This window comes from Mycena indigotica (genome assembly GCF_014461135.1).
Source record: "Mycena indigotica strain 171206Taipei chromosome Unknown Mind.scaff0008, whole genome shotgun sequence".
In the NCBI taxonomy this organism is placed as follows: domain Eukaryota; kingdom Fungi; phylum Basidiomycota; class Agaricomycetes; order Agaricales; family Mycenaceae; genus Mycena; species Mycena indigotica.
Window position 1 is genome coordinate 286,933 of NW_023503007.1, and position 20,175 is coordinate 307,107.

The 20,175-nt window shown below is 56.2% G+C and overlaps 3 protein-coding genes across 3 annotated transcripts; 1 reads left to right on the forward strand and 2 right to left on the reverse strand.

The window, feature by feature from the left end:
* Positions 1 to 721: 721 nt before the first annotated feature.
* Positions 722 to 2,371, forward strand: MIND_00907400 (F-box domain-containing protein; the record flags this gene model as incomplete). The annotated part of the gene is made up of 1 exon (XM_037365714.1): positions 722 to 2,371. One exon carries the CDS (start codon positions 722 to 724, stop codon positions 2,369 to 2,371), a length of 1,650 nt encoding a protein of 549 aa, XP_037217126.1.
* Positions 2,372 to 14,973: 12,602 nt separating this feature from the next.
* On the reverse strand, positions 14,974 to 15,710 carry MIND_00907500 (uncharacterized protein; the record flags this gene model as incomplete). Its single annotated transcript, XM_037365715.1, has 3 exons — positions 14,974 to 15,272; positions 15,321 to 15,383; positions 15,434 to 15,710. The coding sequence occupies 3 exons, from the start codon at positions 15,708 to 15,710 to the stop codon at positions 14,974 to 14,976; spliced, it is 639 nt and encodes a 212-aa protein (XP_037217127.1).
* An 18-nt stretch (positions 15,711 to 15,728) lies between these two features.
* On the reverse strand, positions 15,729 to 17,466 carry MIND_00907600 (Protein kinase domain-containing protein; the record flags this gene model as incomplete). Its single annotated transcript, XM_037365716.1, has 4 exons — positions 15,729 to 15,780; positions 15,831 to 15,854; positions 16,644 to 16,851; positions 16,902 to 17,466. 4 exons carry the CDS (start codon positions 17,464 to 17,466, stop codon positions 15,729 to 15,731), a joined length of 849 nt encoding a protein of 282 aa, XP_037217128.1.
* Positions 17,467 to 20,175: the final 2,709 nt, after the last annotated feature.

A 20,175-nucleotide genomic window follows, 5' to 3' on the forward strand; every position in this document is an offset into this window, starting at 1 on the left:
GCTTCATCGTTCCGAGGTGCCATTGGGAGCCGTACCGACCGCCATTACCGTCGTGGCCGACTCGCCATCGGAGTTGCCTGCCCCTCCTGACGACCGCGCAAGCCCAAGATTCGCCAAGCTCTGTTGCAGCTGTTGGGGTGTATGTCCGCTGTGAGTGCGGCGGGAAAGGGGAGGAGGACAAGATGCATCATGAACTCGGAGAGGGATGGAAGGGGAAAGGAATGAATGTGGTCTGCCGCGTGTCGCTCATGGCGCGTTCTGCCAGGGTCAGCCAGGCGCGGTGGCCCGGACCCGCGCTTGCCATCGTGGTTGGTAAAGAAGCGCTCGGATGAGTCATCGCAGAAACGTAACACGAATTGAGGATCTCTCTTCCGGCTTGCATGTCGTACACGCTCTGAGAGGGCGCCGGATGGAACGGGCGGGCGGTGGGGCCCGCAAAGCGTAGGAGGGCATGCGCAGTGCACCTGCAGAGGCTCTAGTGCGTCGTCGTTGCTTTCTCTTTAACGGCGCTGACTCGGACGTAGCGCCTTTTACAAGCTGTTTGAGCAGTCTGTGAGTCACCGCCTGACTCTTTGATCGAAGGCGGTACGGTGTGTGCCTGCGTTGGAGTCAGGAGAACAACACATCTATTGTACGTCACAACCCACACACAACGCGCCCACACACGCTTACGCATACAAAAGGGCGACGCGCGGCTTTGTTTTCTTCACTCTTCTCTCCCATGTCCTGCCCAGACAGCTTCTTCTCGTCGACTCTCCACAAGGCTGCAGCAGCCACCGCGATCCCGCTTGCATTCCTGCGCAGCAATACCTATCCAGTCCTTCCTGGAGCGCTGCGAGACCCCCTGAACTCGTTTCAAAATGATCTCAAGCACTATGACGACGATATAAAGGCTGTACGCACTATCCTCGCGCGGCTCACGCAGGAGCGGGAAGCGCTGGCGCTCGTCACAGCTCCGTGGGCAGCCGTGTTTGCACCCATCCGAAAACTCCCGAACGAGCTGCTGCTGCTCATCCTGCACAACGCGGTGGGTGACAACGACACCGAAGGCATCTACGACGATGGCACGTGCAGTCGGTCGATGGCGGTGCTTTCTCACACGGCGTGGCGCGGACTTGGCGCGGTTTGTCGGCATTGGCTGGATGTTATCAAAAGCACGCCGTCCATCTGGGCGAACGTGAATGTGATTGGGCTCGACTACATGAGCGACTTTCATGCCGAGAAGGTGCTGCGCCGGGCAATGGCTCGCACGAAGGGGATGCCGCTCCGCATTAGCTTAGCAATGCCACAGAGACTGGAGGATACAACCGCGGTGCTCGTGCAGCAAGCAGAACGGTGGAAAGTGCTCACACTCTGGGCAGGCTATGATGAACTGAAGGAGCTGATTCAACACATCCCAGGGCGGCTCCTGGTGCTGGAATCACTCGATGTGCGACTTCTCAGCAGAAAGTATGGAAGCGATAGTAACCCGTGGGAGGACGAAAAGTGGACGCTGTTTGAAGAGGCACCGGCACTTCGACACCTGACCTTCCCAGACTTTCCGCCATGCGTACCTTGGTCACAACTCGTCAATGTCCATATGGTTTGTACACGGTTCGTGTACAACAACTTGGCATTCCTCAAAAACTGTGCCCCGCACTGTTGTGTGAAGATTTCTGGCGTCAGGGAATCTAGTGTTGTCCCCAAGGTCTTCCCATGGCAGACAGCACCACCGCCTCCTATGCCTCCTGTTCAGGCAGACATCGCTGGCTTGCACTTGAGCATGATGGGTGACAGGAGGCCTGGTATCCCCGGGGTCCTTGGCCCGATGCTCGGGTTTCTGGACCTCCCCCGGCTGAAAAGCCTCACCCTCGAGCGGTCTAATACTGGGAACTCATCCAATGTACTTTGGGACACCAACGCGTTCGCGGCATTTGCGCGCCGCTCACCACATGTGACCGCGCTGCACCTGCGCAACATGTCAATCGACGTGCCACAGCTGTGCGAGGCCCTCCGCCTGATGCCGCTCATCGAGATGCTCGACATTGCGCTGCCTCTGCACTACGAGTCCCTCATTGTGAAGGAAGTGCTGCGTTCGATTGGCGAGGCGGAGAAGGGGCTCGTCCCGTGGCTGACTCGCTTTGCCTGGGAAGCCACCCAGCACTTCCCGGTCCCGCTGCTCGCCGAGCTCGCTAGCGCACGTGCACGCAAGAATACGGAGGATGGCCGGCGCGACGCAAAGACAGGGCATGCGTTCGTGCTCCGGGTGGACTTCGACTATCTGTCTAGCTGGGATACACCTAAGCGAGATGAAGTGAAGAATTTAAGTAGACTTGTTGCGCCATCTGTTGCCAACCATGGCTTGCAGCTTACTACGACCGGTCTGTATTAGTTACATTTAACATGAGTATGTACATGGGCTCAGAATTGTGAGAGAGGAGAGCAGTGTGGGCTGGCTTTTTGCGAAAGCCTAGCCACTGGCCAGCCCCTCGTGTCCCCGCCGAGGCCGAGACTGCCCGTTCGAAGCGGCCGCAGTGCTTGCTCGCCAGATGAATGTCGTACGTTTTGACTGCTCGTTGCACTTCAACGCGGGACGTACATTCATGGTACGCGAGGCGTCGCGGTGATCATGGTACGCGAGGCGTCGCGGTGCTGGGCGGACGTTTGATTGAGGCGTGAAAAAACAAGATGGGCTTTAGTAATGAACACGCCCGTGGGCCCGCGGCGAACGGGGCGCCGGGCGGTGCGATCGTGCTGTAGCGGGCAATGGCGCCACGCGGATGGCACATCATTCCATTCACAAACTCCTCTACACATTATAAAGCCTCAAAAGGTGCCGCCCACGACCCCTCCGGGCACGCCGATCCTTCCCGGACTCGCCTCCGGACGACCCCCCGAGTGGCACCGGCACGAGCCCCTGCGGAGCGCTAATCGAGCGCCGCCGCCGGGCCCCGGGGACCGGGACGACGCCCTCCGGCAGCGTGACGACCCCGGGATCGGCGGACGGGGGCGCGCTCGGGCCGCCCCCGGCGGCGGGCTTGGCGCGGATGAGGAGGCCGAGCCCGCCGCTGAGGAGGCCGTCGGCGGCGCCTTGTGCGATGGCGGTGCCTACACCAGAGGGACCCGAGCCGGGTTGCGCCGGCGCCGGCGCCGGCGCTGGTGCTGGAGCTGGTGCGGCTGGTCGGGGAGGTGCAGCGGGCCGGGCGGGCCGGGGAGTGCCGGGGCGTAGAGGTGCGACGGGGCGGGCGGGCCTGGCGGGAGCCGGTGCCGAGGCGGGCATCAGCGGGGCGGGGCGGGGCTGTGTGGAGTTTGAGTGAGCGGCAAGAGGAGAAAGAGGGCGTACACGGCCGACGCCGCCGCGCGGATCACGCTTCTCGAGCACGGGTGAGTTGACGTCATAGTCGATGATTGCGTCTTCGATGACCGTGGCGCTGTCGGCGTCGGTGTCGAGCGCGGCGACGGCGCTGTCATCGCGGCGGAGCTGGAGCCCGACAGGGGCGGCGATAGCGTGGAGCGCGGTGGCGAGGAGGACCAGTGCGGTGAGGGAAACGCGGAACTGCATGGTTGGGTGGAAGTGAATGAGAAAAGCGACCAAGCGCGTTGAATGAAGTGAAGGGGAGAAAGGAAAGGTCCACCGAGGGAATGTGAAGTCGAATGAAGGACAACCACGACTGATGCGTTGCTTTTAAGTACACGCAACCGACGCCGAGCCCGTCCTCGCCGAACGCCGCCCGGGCGTCTACGCCGACCGACTCCGGCTGCGGCCCGGACAAAACGGCGTCGCGGCCCCTTGGCTTCTGGAACCCATTCATATGAGTCGCTTGTGCATCCGCGTCGGTGGCTGATCTGTTCAAGTCGCCAGCGTTTGAGGTGCCAGTGCTTTTTTCCCTCCTCCACTGGCATCTGCACTCTTCATGGCGAAGCCCCTGTGTCGTCAGTTGCCGTCCCGGCTGTACTGAGTGACGCAAACAAACCTAGCTAGCTACTGCACCGCCCTAGAAGGAGCGTGGACTCCCCGCCGAGGCTGAGCTCTGAGGGCGCGCGTTCGCAGCCCGCGGTGTACTAGTATCTCTGATTTGCTTCACTTTTTTTTTTTGGAGAGGCGGAAGCATACGGGTTCTGCCTGCACTTGCGCGAGGGAAAGGCGGAACTTCATCCGACTCCGAGGGCCAACCTGGCAGCGCAATGCGCCTTGCGCCCGGCGGGCCGCGAGGAACGGGCAGTGTAGCTTAAGCTACCGCCATGTAACCGGCAAGCCGCTGATTGCTGCTCTGCAGCTGCAGGCAGTGGGGAAGATTGAGGAGGTGCCACGCGTGCGTTGCAGTTGCAGCCTGAGGACTGGGGAGTCAACACAAGATTCTTGTTACCCGTTGATGAGTCAAGCGTAGCGTGAACGCAAGACGGCGGCTGGATTCGCGAATCCAGTTCATGATCATTCGTCGATTCCAAGCAATAATAGACGTCAATCTGGCCGAGGAACATCAATGAACTGCGAGGAACGGACCACTGGCAATCACTCACCATTGGCGCCGCGGACCTGTATACCGCCTCCGGTCGATAACGATATTGCAAAAGCTGAGCTCTTGCAAGCTCACTATTAGGTTTGAGCCTTGTAGCCGCTGCCGGAAGACATAACCACCGTCTTCAGGGTCGTTGCAGGCGCGCCGCGCGTGTATGCACAGTTTGGCTAGCTTGCGGGATGAAAAAAGTAGAAGTTGGGATTCAGACGACTATGTAACACGGCAGTGCGGCCTGCCAGTGGGGCGAACGCACCGCGGCGGTGCGAGCTACCTCGCGGCTACTGTGATGAAGTGGGCATTGACTCCAGCATTCGGGAAAGGTCGCAGGATCCAGTCCACGGTCCGCGGGCGTGAAAAGCTCTAGCGCGGCAACGACGTGCCTGAATGAAAGCGAATCCAGTTAACAGTGCGTCGATTCTAGCAGGGTCAATAGATGTCTATCTGGCCGACAAATATCGATCAAAACAAGGAATGAGCTGCGAGCCCTGGTCCGATGACAGACTCGCGCTCGTCAACTTCAGAGCCGGAAGATACGAGGCTTGGAGTTGGACTTGTCGGTGAGTCCTCAATGGTTTTGCTCCGCCTTTGCTGTAAACCTCTGGAACGTCCTGCCCGGGGGCTCTTTTGCGTGTCTTCGCCACGTTGGTACTCGCTAAAGAACTCAAGATGATGTTGGTTACTCCGAGACCAGATACGAGCGGCGTCGGAGAGCTGCGTTAACCCTGGAGCGTCCATCACGGCTGTTTTCGTAAGCAGGCGGCCGTTTGTCGGATCAACGTCAAAACGGAGATGATGTGGCGGTTTCCGCTGTCACTTGTGTTGGAAGAGCTTCTGAGCTTGCTCTCCACCTGCCAAGTGGTACACAAGCGCACTCAAGATATACCCAGATGGGAGGTCTGTAAACTTTGAGGAGACACCTGTCATCGCAGACTTGAAGGTAAATCCGGGCCGGTGAACGGCCCGGCCTCCATGCGTCATTCCATCATAATCGAAGATCTTGCCATCTGGCAGCGCGTAGCGTGTTTTGAAGTGCTCGTCTTGATGACTGGCGTAAACATGAGCCACGAGATCATATTGAACCCCTGCGGCGGCAAATGTGTTGCCGAGAGGTAAGAGCTGGCCTGCCACATCCCAGTCATATTGCTCGGGCAGATATATTTCGCCGCCCACCGCCGCCCACCAGCCGCCCACCGCCGCGTCACCTAGCCCCATCGCCGCCCACCTGTGTCACGCTGCCGCGGCAGTCACACCAGTGGGTGGGCGGCGGGGTGGGCGGCGAAGTGCATGATCTGACGTAATCATGCACTTCGCCGCCCACCGTCGTCGAGCAACGTCGCTGGAAAGTGGCACGAAGGTATGCAACTTGCTCTCTTGCGGCGCAAAATCATAGATAGGCCCTGCTAACATCCATACTGACTGCCAGCATTGTCTCCGGTGCCTTCAGGGCCGCAGTGGCGAGGTCACCGCGCCGCACAGGGGGTGGGCGGCGAAGTGTGTAATTTTTAAGATTTGAGATTATGGTTGAGATTAACGGCTCTTGGTGTCCTATATACAGTCCCGAAGACCCCACCGTCAAATTTGTAGTCGTTCTGCTGTTATTTCCATTCTAAGTAATGATAACATTTTTGAGGGATTGTTTACTCTTGGTATGTAGCCCCGGAGTTGATATAACTGGTGTGTAATATAGCTATATAGGACTCATACTGAAGCACTATGCTTGATCAAGGACAGGAATTCAACAAGTTAATGCGCTAGCTGCCCTTCAAGACAAAGCTTTCACTACCTCTCACTGTCACCATAAAACCCCCAAACTGCGCTACAAATGGATGCCTGTGAGCAGGCAGAGCACCCAATGACACCATAGTGTAATACTGCACTTTTGCATGGCCCCTAGCTTCCTGCGGCGCCACTGTACCAAGCCGCGCAAGGGTGGGCGGCGATTTTTTCAAAAAAATAATCTAGGATTTTGAGAGGGATAAATAGCCTTTTATATCTCCTACACAACAGCGAAGACCTTACTCTAACAGTAGTACTCTTCGTTTCACAGTGGTGTTAGGTCATCGACACTGCCAATTTGGCAAGCAGAGCAACTGCCAGTGCTCAACGCGCACCGTCGCACACTGCCGCACACCGCTCACCAAGCCCCGTACCTCATCCATATGCCCAGTTCCATTCCGCCAAAAGCGTGACAATTAATCGAGGCTATCCGAGTCCGGGCCACTGCCCAGCGCCGGCGTTATTGTCGCAGCTGGCCCAAGCAGGAGTCGTGGGCCAACGAGACCGGGGCTGGGGCCAAGGATGATTGAGGCGCCGTGGAAGCGGCCACAGTGCATAGCCCAACCAGCATCGAGGACGAGCGCGCCGAAGACGGGCGGGCGCGGCGTCCATGTGAGCTGGACACCACGTCGCGCGATGACGAGGGCGTAGGTCAAGCCGCAGCCGCCGCTTTTTGCGGCGTTACGCCAGGTTGCTGTTGGCACCGGGCCTGTTGCCGCATTTTGGCAGTGCAGTATGCGTCGCACACTGCCGCTCACCCTCAAAAGGCCGCTCCCCGAGCCGCTCTGGGTGAGCGTCTCGAGAAGCAGCAGGGGTTAGCGGCTGCAACGAAGTTATAAGGAGAAGAGGAATAGGGTATGTAAGTACCTGCACCAGTCTTCTCTAGTCGTCAGAAGGGTTACCGCGCATCAAACCTCGAACCGCGGTTGCTGGTGCTGTGGCAGTCAGCTTCGCCGAGCCGCTGATTGGACCGCGCACAGGTGATGAGCATAGAGCAGCATGGGGGCGGTCCACACCACAAGCAGGCTCAGCGCCGTCCGAACGGGCGGAGGAGCTAGTTTGTTGTCGAACTAACGCCGGTGAGGACGAGCTCGCTGCTAGTCGCGCTTGTTATAAGTGGGCGGCGTGGTGGGCGGCACACAATAGGCTAGTGCCGCAGTCACAGCAAGTCCAGTTAGTTGAGTTGAGCATAACGATGAGAGAAGGAGGTGACGCACCGCTTAGGCCGCTCACCGCCGCTCACCCTCAGGCTCTCCATCTAACATGTAGAATTCGAGTGGCGTCGGCGACTCGGAGTCCTGTGAGCCAGCAGGCAATTTCCAGATCCGGGTCTGCAGTGCGAGCAGACCACCACGGCGCAGCTTGTTCCGCTAATCATGTTGCCCAGCCAGCAGGGAGGAGGAGCGCGGATAAGAGGCGCGGTGGTCATGTACGCGCTGGCACTGCATCGCGTGACGACGAGCACGTAAGTCGATGCAAGAAAACGCAGCTGCCGCTTAGTGGCATCCGCCGCTCACCTAGTAGAAAGTGTGCTTGCCGAGCCGCTCACTGGCACTGAGCCGCGCGCAGCGAGAATGAGCGTGGCGTTCCTGGGAAGAAGGCACGCGGAGCCGCGGCAACCATACTGGTAGCACTGAAGGCCGGGCATGAGCGACGCTGACCAAGGTGTTTTGTGTTGTGGTGGTGGAGCAGAGCCAAGATGCAGAGATCGAAATCACCGATCATGTGTCAACGTCGACGCCGCCGGCGAATGCTGATGGCGGCGACGACGACGGCGCGGGCAACGCAACATGCGTTCACGACCCGGAGAAGTGGCCAGTGACGAAAAGCGACAGCCTTGTGGTGACGAGGAATGAGGTCGATGGAAGAGAGCGGCGCCGCAGCTGCCGCTTACTGGGGTGGGCGGCCATGTTCATCGCCGCCCTCCTCGCTTGGCTGAGAGCCGCCCTCTGTCACACGAGAGCCGCGCTCAGTTGTGCGAGAGCCGCCCACAGCCGCGGCAGCACTGCCACGAGCCGCCCACCGCAAAAAGAGGGCGGCGAAAACCACGCAAAAAGCCGCCCACCGCCGCGTCCGAGCCGCCCACCGAAAAAGTCCAAGGGCGACGCTCGACAACGAGGCCACCGTTCGAGCCGCTCAGTGGCGCGTTCGAAAGGGCTCGTCGGGGGCTATCGAACGCCCCAAGAATGTTGTCATTATGTGAAGTACTTACAAAGATATTGTCTACAGAACTTTCGTAGAGCCGCCCACCAGCCGCCTCCAAGCCGCCCACCCCAGAAGCGGCGAAATATTTTTGCCCATATTGCTCGCCTTCATCAATAACGAGAACAAGGATTGTTGGGAGGCTGATGATGTAGCGGTGGAATAGCGTAGCACCATCACAGAGGTACTCGTCGTCGGCGTGTCTCCAGCAATGAAGGTTTTGCCAGGAGGTCGGGTTAAGGAAGCCACCATTAAACCACTTTTTGATTTTCCCTCCGTGGAGTTGGAAGTGAGTGCCAGTCAATTGAATTTCGTTAGCCCAGTGCGGTGTGCCGATCTGCCAGTGAGTTGATGCGTGATCGGAGCATGTTGGATCTCCGAGGCATTGCCGAATGTCAACAGCATAGGTGCGAAACATGCTCACGGCACGGGCGGAGGGGGCCACCATAAATTGGCGATTCACCGCATCTGGCGCTTCCTTTGGCGCTGCATCACCGCATAATGCCCGCACTTGGCGCTGCATTACGGCATATTGGCGCACCCATCAGATTGATGTCAAGTACTTCTTGTCTCCACTCCACCATCACTAGCACGGTCCACGGGCTTGAAAGCGCCACGTAAAAGCCGGCCCCCTTGCTGCCTAGTACAAACACCGCTCTAGCGCTTGGGCACGCAATCGCGTTGCGTTTCTCTTCGAATATATCAACATTCAAACTTCGCCCCGGGCCACTGGCAAGCTGCACTGCTGTATTCCAACCCGTCGCGACCACCACCTGATGTCGGTGGCCCTTCGCTGAACCTCGGCCCGCCAACGCTGTCGGGAACGGCACGAGCAAGCAGTTCATTGGCGGCAAGTGCCCGAGCGACAAGGACTGTGCCTCCGGGCGCCGTGCCGGCCCTAGCAGAATCTGCTCTGCAGTTCAATCCACGGATCGCGCAGGCATCTGTTGCGTCAACAACTCCACATCGAATGGCAAACAAACGGACTCCCTCGCGGCATCCCACCTCGTCTCGTCGGCCAACTTGAAGGGCAGGAGCGTCACTCACATGCGCGCTACTGGCAGAGAAATGAGGTGCGGTCTGTGTTGCTTACAGAAATCATTGCGCGCCCCATCGGTGGTGGAAGGCGGACCGCCGCGCCCAATTTAACGGCATGCCCCGACCCCGCCCGCCATCTACGCTGCCTTTCCGTGTCGTCATGGGCAGCCCATGCACGTCGCAGATGACACACGTGCTGCTGGCCAGCATGTGCTTGCTAACCCGTTTTCCTAGGCTCTCGGCACCGTCGCGCTCGACTTGAAGAGCGCCTCTGTACTGATGGTGCGTGGCGGTCATCGTGTATGCTCAGTGCTCACCTTCCACTAGTCGTATCCAGACTGGCGGGCCATTGCTTTGCTTTTTGACCAAGTGGTGGGCCTTTGCCGCTACCCGTTTCCGCGCGGCGCCGCATCCCACCCTTGTAGCTCCAGTCGGACGTTGACAGCGCGCTTCGGCAATCTGGGGGGTTGGGGAGCTAGCTGGTGAGTCAGCACTTTGCCAATTGCTATCGATGGCTGACCGGGTTACGCAGACGTTTTGCGAGAAGCACGTTCGCCACGAGCCGCTGTCGTCTTACAAGGCCGTGGCCGTGTTATAAGACGGGTTCCGGGTTCGCCCGCCTCCAACGTTAACATGTGCTAGGCGTTCGTTTCCGTTACTGGCGGAGGCAATCTAAGTATTCAGGTGCCAATGGTCAGTCTCGGCTCAGTGCCTCCTCACCGTTGCCTCGAGAGGGTGACGCGGCAGGCTGCAGCCCGGGGGCTGACAAGATGTGAGCATGCCCGTGTTCAGCGATGAACTTCCAACTGTCTGCGGACGCTGAAAGCACGCGAGCGGAGCGGCTCACAGGTGCAGGAGGTATTAGGTGAATGAGGTTTGCTTTGTCAATCGCCGGTTGCTGACTGGGTTGCGTAGGTGTTTCGTGTGAAGCAGGCCCGCTATGCCATGCATGCAGCCCATGCTATGAATGCTTGCAGTCATACTCGGCTGCCGGTGCAAGCGTGAGGATTCGCCAGGTGATCAAGATGTTGCCACTTGCCGGGCGCGTACGCTGTATTGATACTTGTCTTGTCTCTGCATGCTACTTAAGGAAATGTATACATTTGGCTGACTAGGATGTGTCGATATTGAATGGGCTCAGCTTTCAAGTGGTATTGACTGCATAGGTCCGAGTCCTCAAGGCCTTCAGGTGAAACACCACAACTTGGCGCAACACCCGCCACACATTGGCGCTGCAGTATATTATGCTGGCGCTGCAGTCACGTTACGCTGGCGCTGCAGTCACATGGCATTGGCGCTGCAGTCACGCTGCATTGGCGCTGCATGTCACGCAACTAGCGCTGCATGTCACACATCTGGCGCTGCAGAGTGACTTGCAAGTCACACTTTGGCGCTGCAACGTGACAACGCACCAAGGGAAAAAAAATTGGGATTGGAATAAATGAGCACCGAAGGTACCTTGGGTACCAATGTATATAACCTATGTGAGTTCCCAGTCAAATGTCAACCCCTTCACACATAGAATGCTATCTAAGTCAACTTTCACACTGGGAATTGTTCAATTTTTGCAGCATTTCTGGCCTAAATCACACTGCAAAAGAGGCCATGTCCCTACTACTCATGTATATATGTATCTCTGACAATCACTCAGGCCCAAACAACTCCTTTTTAAAGAGATTTCCACTGGTTTCTGCTACATCAATACATACTGATGAGTGTGAGAAGAAGTACGTCACAATTTTGGCGCTTCAGACGTCACAGTGTGGCGCTGCAAGCGTGACAATTTGGCGCTTTCAGCGGTGAAGCGCCAATTTCTGGTGGCCCGGGCGGAGGCCGCGACACCGGAGTCCTCAAGGCTCAGTATGCTACTGAGGAGTGATGCTTCAAACAACCAGCCCTGAAATACATGAGAATCAAGAAGAATATGTGAGAACGTGAAATTTTACAAATGGTGTCGATGGCGCGGACATTGATGTGATTCCTTTGATGATCGGAGAGTCGACCAAGTGCTGCCGAAAGCTATTACGAAGCTGCCACAGATTATCCGATGTTGTGAGGTCCAAGCTGGACTCGGCAACATGCTGTGGAATTAAGGCGTGCAATTGGGCAAGGGGTTGGTTGAGTGAAAGTTCTGAAAGGCCAGCGAATAGATCGATGTTCCGAAGCGCCACCGCGTACAGTGCCGTCAACGAGGAGTCAAGCCAACAGGAGTTGAGATACCAGCGATAAGAGATTTGAAAAAGCTGGGGTAGAGTTGACTTCTGCGGCGATTTCGGACGTGTCTCGGCAGGAATAAGCTCTGCCGCAGTGTCGGGAGGACGCGAATCAGCCTTCTGAGCCGCAGTTGGAGCTCGATTCTTGCCGCGAGATAGATGTGTTCGACCATATATAGCTGCCGTCTTCTTCCACCGCTGAGGGTCTTCTCCATAAAAGATATGTTGTCCGTCTACGCGTGATTCAGCAATGCTTAGCAGGATAAATCACGGATTTTACGCTTAGCATGCATATATTGGTCTGCGAAAGTATTGCCGGCGCTCACGAGACCTTCCAAGCCCTCGAATAGACTATTCAGACGCTTGACCATCGAGTAGAGACGATGATGCATCGCCTCTTCCGCGTTGGTCGTGGCGGGTAATGAGTAAAACAAGTCTGCGTCCATGGCCATCTCAGCCCGAAACTTGAAAATCATGGACGCATGTTGCGGACGTAGCCACCACGATAGCCAGGGTTCGATCAGGTGGAAGTCTTGGATTAGCCGAGCGGCAACAGCACGAAACGCGTCTGAAGTCTTGCAGTACAGCAGCTCCTGAACACGATTTTCGAAGATAAGGCGTTGATTTGGCGGCACAATCCGAGTTATCTTGCTAACTCGTGAGATTTGTTCCTTGAAATGACGCTCGCAGCCTTTGAGCAGCGCTTCGGCAGCCATTTGAAGGGCTTCGGGCGTTTCAGTGTTCTTCGGATCATCCATTTTCCATTCCACATACGCGCGAATGAACCCATTTCGTTGCGCGTCACTGAAATCGACCACCTGTAGCAATTTCCGTCCTGTGAGCGTTTCGATTGGATGAAATTTCACATACATTGGCCAAAAGAGCGTCTGTAAATGGTGTGCCGGGGCACCGAATTTTATATTCCTTGGCAATACCTTCAATCAAGTGGCGAAAATGAATCGCGTAGTGCTCGGCCGTTGCCCCGTTCGAATAAGACATCACAACGGGTACCCAGCACTTGAGAAACTCGGGCTCGAAGGTCGAGCTGACAAAAAGCAGGTCATTTTTGCCGCGAAAATAATTATGTGCCGCATCCGAAACCGTGCCGTTGATCGCTTCCGTGTCGATTTTGTCCTTGACTGAGCATTTGCACATGAAGGGGGATTGCAGGACAATAACTCGTAGCTTCCCATGGTAGTAAACGGCCACAGTCCAATCAGGATGGGCCTTTTGGAAAGCGGCGATGGCTGGCTCGAATTGTTGATCTGAGGTTTTGATGCCTGGCCGGATGACCTTGCCCCGCTCGTATCGAATGCGATGAGGATTGAGGAGTGCGGGATTGATTTGGGCTACTGACGGTCCTGGCCCACCGACAGCTGCCGCTCCTGTCAAGAGTTCCGCCGGTCCCGCAGTAGGATGTTGCCGGATACTGTCCTATTTTGATCAAGTGTCCGCGTTACGCGTTACATTGACCAAAAAAGTCCTCATCAAAAATCGCCATAAATCGAAAGAAAATTTTTTGGTCCCAAATTTTGAAAAAGTGCCGGACACTTGATCGAAATAGGACAGTAATTCGTTTCGAGCTGGCGGCTTTCGCCCGGTGTGAGTCGTTTAATGTTGGGTGGCTTCGGATGGGAGTGTGTACCGCCGTTTTCGTAGTGAACTCCACCGGCATAGACCCAGTACTTGGATACTACCCCACATGGGACACGGTTTCGTGAAGCGCCACAGCGGCAGAGTTTCTGTACTTGATTTCGTCGAAATTTCTCCTTCGTGTGCGGACGTTCGATGATCTGGCATTGATCATTGGTGCAGCGAATGTACCCAAGGCAGCGGCGTTTCGTGATCTTGCCGCCACGATAATCCACTGCAAATGTTGACCCCTTACTTCCCCCTTCCGTCTCGAAGGCCCAGTTTACCCGCATTTTTAACTCCGTGACCATCGCGAGTGGGTATGTCTTCGACCAATCTCCGTCGGGCCAAAAGTCCCAATCGTTCTCTTGTGCCAATTGGTCGAGTTGAGCCGATTGAGATGTTTCTCCTGCAGGTGTAGTCACTGGTTTTGCCGGAATATTGATGGGAGCAGCAATAGGACGGCCAGCGGGAGTGGTAGTAGTCGACGTTGATTGAGGAGCGGCAGGAGGGATTGTTGACCGTGTCTTATTACCCTGCTCCGGATGGGAGAGAGGCTTCGATGTTGTCGTGTGAGCATCCGAGTCAGACGCGCGAAAGGCAACGACATTGCCATCCTCGTCTAGCAATGCGCGTACATTTTGCCCCGCCAAGTCATGTTCGTTAACTAGGGAAGTTAGCATACACGCAAAGAAAGGAACGTGGTTAGCCAACGCACAGAGCGGAAGACCTCGATACTGTGTGCCAGAGATATCTGACTCCCCAGATTCACTGTCGGTGTCCACATTGCGGCGCTTGCGCTTGCGTGAAGGTGACAGACCAAAGCGAAAGAATCTTCGAAATGTTTTCTGGCGCAGTTAGCACAAGAAACTTGCAATAGGCCTGTTACACACCAGGAGCTCCATTCAGTCAAGCAGACAGACAAAGCGGAGAGAAAAGGAAAGAAAAAAAAACCATCACGATCAATATTGTCGAGGTGATCGAGGATCGTCGGTGATGAGTTCCGGCCGCACAGGAAAATCAGGCACCAGCAAAAGAGAATTGTCTTACTCAAACTACAAGAGGGAGGCCTAAACTTCACTATCGTTAGCGTGCGGGTCATCATCGATCTCTTGCTCTTCATTTTCATCCAACTCATCTGGAGCGTCAGACATAGCTTTTGCGTTGATGTCCACCACTTGAGAAGACACGTCCGCACTCGCTGGACTTGAACCTAGTGTTCGCTTCAGCACTGCAGTCAAGGATTTGAGATTAAACGTACCAGTCTCAACCGAGAAAGCATCAGGCAACAGTGAGGACCAGTCGTCGGCGGTCAGTTCAACTAGACCAGTCGCCGTTCCCGATACTGACTGCAACCTGTGGCTGTAACGGTCATGACTGTGAGTGCCGTGATGCGTGAAGACGACGCCATATCGGAAGACGGAAGCGCCCATCTCGATACCACATGAGCGTTGCGCAAGGGGATGTCCACAGAGACATCGCAATGTGGAATGTCGAGAGCCGTGACGGCGTGGAGGAACGGGGGGCGACGGTGAGGGCATGAGGGCAGCGAGGCGACGAGCAGCGAAACGCGCCAAGGCAGTTGACACGGAATTGTTTCCCTCCCTCCGGCTTTATCGCGTCCGGAGAGCCAGGTCGGCGTCCGGAGAGCCAGGTCGGCGGCCAGCTATTGGCTCACATACCCAGAACAGCGCAAGATTTCCCACCTCCTTCAGCTCTTGACGTCGAAGTTGGCATTGGAGATGGCCGTCGGGCCAGCCGTTCCACTCGGAGGCCTGGAGAGAGCAGTAGACATGGACTTGCGGTGGTTGGAATACAATAGGTGGGGGTGGGGAGACTGTGCTCGTCCGAGATTCGGGTGACTTTGGTGCCAATGCAGCTCCATCAAGGACCGGGTTCGCAGTGACGGGTCCTAGTATACCTCAGCAACGTATAATGAGGTAGAGAAATGAAAACTTACTGGTATTCTCGGATGGGACATCAGATCTTCGGTCTCCGCCGCGGAAATAGCCGATGAGCCGGTCTGTAGTTCCCATGAGCGCTCAAAGGGTTCGTCAGAGTCCATCTACCCACCGTTCGCATCGTAGACTGGCTGAGGCCTAACGCGTTTGCGGCGGATTGGTCTTGCGGTAGCCTGCGCGACGTCGTCCTTCAGGCTGTGAAGACTGACCAAGATATAGACCAGGATGAGGGCGTAGGGAGCGAGGACAAGCTCGCTGGAGACAAGGCTGGAGAGAGCTCGATAGCCAAAGGAAGCCCAGCCTTGAATTTCGCTTCGATAGGCGAGGCCGACAAGGAAAGCGAATGCAGCATTGGAGACCGCCAACACGAGAAGGGCACGCTCCGACATTGCAGGAATATCACCAGCTTAAGCTTTCGCGTCCGAAGAGTGTTTCGATCCGAGTGGAAAAGGAAAGAAGCTGCGTATACTGTGAGTGCCGACAGCCACGTCATCATTAGGATTGCTTACAAGGACCCGAGTTGAGAGTGGCTCCTGGGGCCAATGAGCTCCGAGTGCCGCAAGGGACGAGTAGGAAGTGAAGGAAGGAGTGAAATGGGTGCCGATGGTCGTGGATGCGGAGAGAGAGCTACTAGGATTAGCATAGCCACAGATGCCATCCCATGATGACTAATGTTGCCGAGGCTGCGGAGTCGACTCGAGCTCACACGTCTGGAGCACCATGGATTCAATTTGAATGTGTATTATGGTAGGTTATAGGCCAATACATATCTTGATATCCATTTGGGCCCTTAATAATATATCCAGCATTGCAAAATGGTTGTTGTGCGTCGTTTATACAACAAATTTTACAGTGAAATGCCTATGTATGGGCTGGATAGTGCCGATAGGATGTCACACACAGCCGTGCAAGTGCCGTGTATGCACTGTGCAAGTGCCGTGTCTGTACTGTGCAAGTGCCGTAGGGCACGGCACTCAACCAGGGTAGTGCCGTGTGGGTACCGTGTATGACCGTGTATGACCGTGTACAACCGTGCACTACCGTTCACCAATGTTGTTGTAAGGGGCTTTGAGACTGCTCAAAATGTAACCATAGCCCAGAAACATGGGTTAGGGCATGAATTATATAGACTCTGAGGCAATTTCACCCAAAATGAGTACATTGAGCTGAAATAGGATTCACACATCATTTATTTACTGACAATTCAACATATTATGACTACATATAGCTTGAAAACCCCATTACAATACTCATTGGGGCAAAATTTAGGCAATTGGCACTGCCGCAGCACTTCAACTCGGCACTCGGCACTGCCACGGTACTGCATGGCAGTCATCGGCACTTTGTGGTGCCCGAGCAGATAGTCCTCGTCTGCGAGGAAAAGCGCATACGCCCGGTCGCTCGGGTGCGCGCGGGCCCAGGGCAGGTCGCCCGACACGAGCGCGCAGAAGATGATCGCGAGGGCCCAGAGGTCGCTCGATATGGTAGAGTAGCCCGAGCGGGCGGAGGGATGGTCGTAGTCAAGCGCCTCTGTGAGTCCAAGTCAGTAAAAAATGACACAGAAAAAAGGGGCCACATACCTGGGGACATATACGGCAGCGACCCGCACCCATGGCGGCTCGAGAAGGCCCGCGGGGTGGACAGCCCAAAGTCAGCAAAGCGGATGTCCACGCCGTTGAGCATGCGGTCGCAGAGCACATTTTCCGGCGTGATGTCCCGGTGAAACACGCCCTTGCGGTGCATGTAAGACAGCGCATTCAGCATGCTGTTCATCGCCTGCCTGACCCGGTACGGCCGGTGGCAGAAAACCCGCCCAGACGCAATCACTTTGTACAAGTCCGTCTCCGCCAAGTCGAGCACGATGAACACGAAGTCGTCGGTGACGATCTGGCAGTGGAGGGTGATGACCCCTTGGTGTTTCGAGACCGCCTTATGGTTGCGGAGCTCCTTCGCCTGCAGGCGGGCTTGCGGTGTTCGACGCCGGGAGCGCCACATGCACTTAACTGCCAAGTACTGGTTCGGGGCATCGGTAACGCGGGCCTGGTACACCATCCCATACGACCCTTCTCCCAGCACGCTGACGAGCTCAAGGTTGCCGTCGATAACGGTGCCCGTAAGGTTGCGAAGAGCTTGCGGGCAAGGCATTGTGGTTTGTTATGATGGTTAAACAGTTGTTAATGGTGCGTAGATGGTTGTGGTTAAGAGCTAACAGCCGTTGGTTATAAGACATCTTCCATGACCGCTATTTGAAGACTTACTGCCGCGGTCTCAGAATTGAGACACCGGGGGCAGTGTCATGGACTGCGTTCAGCCACAAATTCCCCTAAAGAATCATGGGGCTAGCGTAGAGGAAAGTGCAACGAGGGATGGCGAGTGTGGTGGTCATAACACAGGCACGAGAACGAGGGCCAATCTTGTGGCGCCAGAAACTTGACGAATTAAAACTGAGCAGGCACAGTAACTCAGCAAAACGCGCTCACTGAAAGGAAGAACGCACCTGGGCTTACGTGGCAGTGGACACTATGCGCGCCGGCCCGGCGCAGCGGTGCAAGCGAAGAGGATTGCGTCGAAGTTTGGATTCGAGGCGAGGTTCCTGGCTGTCATGCTTGCTCAGTCCACTATTAAGAGTCACGTAAGAGAGTCGCGCGGTGGGCTGCAGAGTCTATTAGTATTGAGAGTCGAAGCAAAAGACTGTGCTTCACGCACCCGAATCCTGACTACATGCCGGAAGCATGCTGGCCTGCCCAAAGCCGGACTTCAGCGATACCGCGTATAAGCACGAAGCAACGAAGGCCGGAAAACAGAGCTGAAGCCTGAAGCGTCTACCATAGTCTGTCAGCAGGTACGGGTATGCACAAGAAAATTTTCACGCACATATAGAGCTCCCTTATTGTGGTTCCCTGCCGCAGTCCTGCTGCCCAGACGGCCTTCTCACCCTCCAAATCCATCTCTGGGGCACCAGCGGAGAGGATGGCTTGCGCTCAGCAAAGGCCGGCGTGTCGGTGAAAGGAAAGCCATGGCTGGCGGCGGGGAAAATCACGTCGAAGTGTGGATTCGAGGCAAGGTTTTCGAGTATTCCTGGCGAGTGTGCTTGCTGAGTTCACTGGCCGCTCTACATGACAATGTAGAGTTGCGAAAGACAGCCATATGATGAGCAGTAGTGGCTATTAGGAGAGAATCAGTCGAAGCAATGAGAAGAAATTGAAGACTCCACGCACCAAACCGGGATGTATTCGCTCCAACAGCAGACTTATGCCCTCCCGAGACCATCCCCCACGCTTCAAGCTCGAGCAAACAGTGCTGGAGGGGCGCACATTCGTCTTGCTGGTGATGGTCGAGAAGAAAAAGTGCCAGCGCGTGATTGTCGGGTGTGACACGCCTGCCTTTTCCCATGACGGGCTTCCCACCCGAGCTCCTCGAGGCCATCGTCAGCGACATCCCCCTCGACTGGAGCTACGCGGGCCTCCTCTCCTGCTGCCTGACCGCGCGCGTCTTCCGCGGCATCTGCCAAAAGCGCTTATTCCACCAACTCACGTTTTCTTCAAGCTCGAATCGCCGCGAGGAGAACAAGGCAGCGACATCTGACTCGGACTCAGACTTAGACTCGGAGGCCTCCAACAACGGATTAGACCGGGTGCTCCCCTACTCTGTGGCTGTGGATCTCTGGCGGGAGTCTCCGCACCTCGCTGCATATACTAGGAGGATCATTCTGGAACTATATGACAACAGTCAGAGCGATCCAGCGGAGGGTGCTGCCGCCGTGATGGTGTTTGAGAAGCTAACACGACTGGAGGAGGTGAGGGTTTTCGACGGACGCGAAAACGACACCTGGGCCACCCCGACCGTAAACATGGGCATTGTGGAGGCTTTACTTGAACGATACGCCCGCCCTGGACAGCACAAACTAAAGCGCTTCATTCTGCGCGCCGATGGTTTTCCACATGCCATGCTCCGCAAAACGCTGGTCGTTGCGGACGAAGTCGAATATAGACACGTTACACCTGCGCCGCAGTCTGACTCTGCTATCAATACCTCAGACTCGGACTCCGACCAGCAGAAGTCCCTGGCGGCGGTCCCGAGCGCGCCACTCAGATCATTCAAGTTGATAGTGTTCAAGTTCGCAAGGAATCGAAACAAACTCATGGACGTCCTTTGTCGCCCCGAGTTCATGCCGCATTGGAGCTCCCTCTCAAAACTCTCGCTTCACATTGTGTATGGCCAGCAAGACCTGGCGATCTGTTTCCACGCTGCGGAGGCACTGGAAACCCTCGACCTCAGGTTCTCAGGCGAGTGGAACCAAATTACCTTGCCAAGAACCAAGCTCACTGTGAAAAAGATGATTGCGCAAAGGGCAAGGTACCAGTTGTTCTTCCAACGCACTTTCCGCGTCTCCGGCGGCTCAACATAGATCTCGGAAAGCTGTCGCTCAAGTCATCATACCGCTTTCCCTCCTCGGTCCTCGACATCGTTCATCCATCTGCATGTCCTGTGTTGAAGACCATAGCAGTCCATTATTCCCTCTCCGCAGGCCGCCGCCAGTCCCGCATCTTCGACGATCCGCTGTCATCGCTTGACATAACCAACAGCACCCTCCACCGCGGCTCCTTTGCCGCGCTCGACAACGCAGTCATCGGTCACCCGGCAATAACAACACTCACATTTTTCCTCAGCTTGTCCTCAGATCCAATTCCCGGCGAAATGGACGACGCGGACGACGACGCGCCCATTTGGATATCAGTGATGGGATCCAAGTTTGCGCGGGCGCTCCCTCGCGCAGCAAAAGCCGGTGTTTTGCTCGTTGAGCGTGACTGGTTTGGCGATGACTAGGCGGATGAACGGATGGTCCGATCTGGA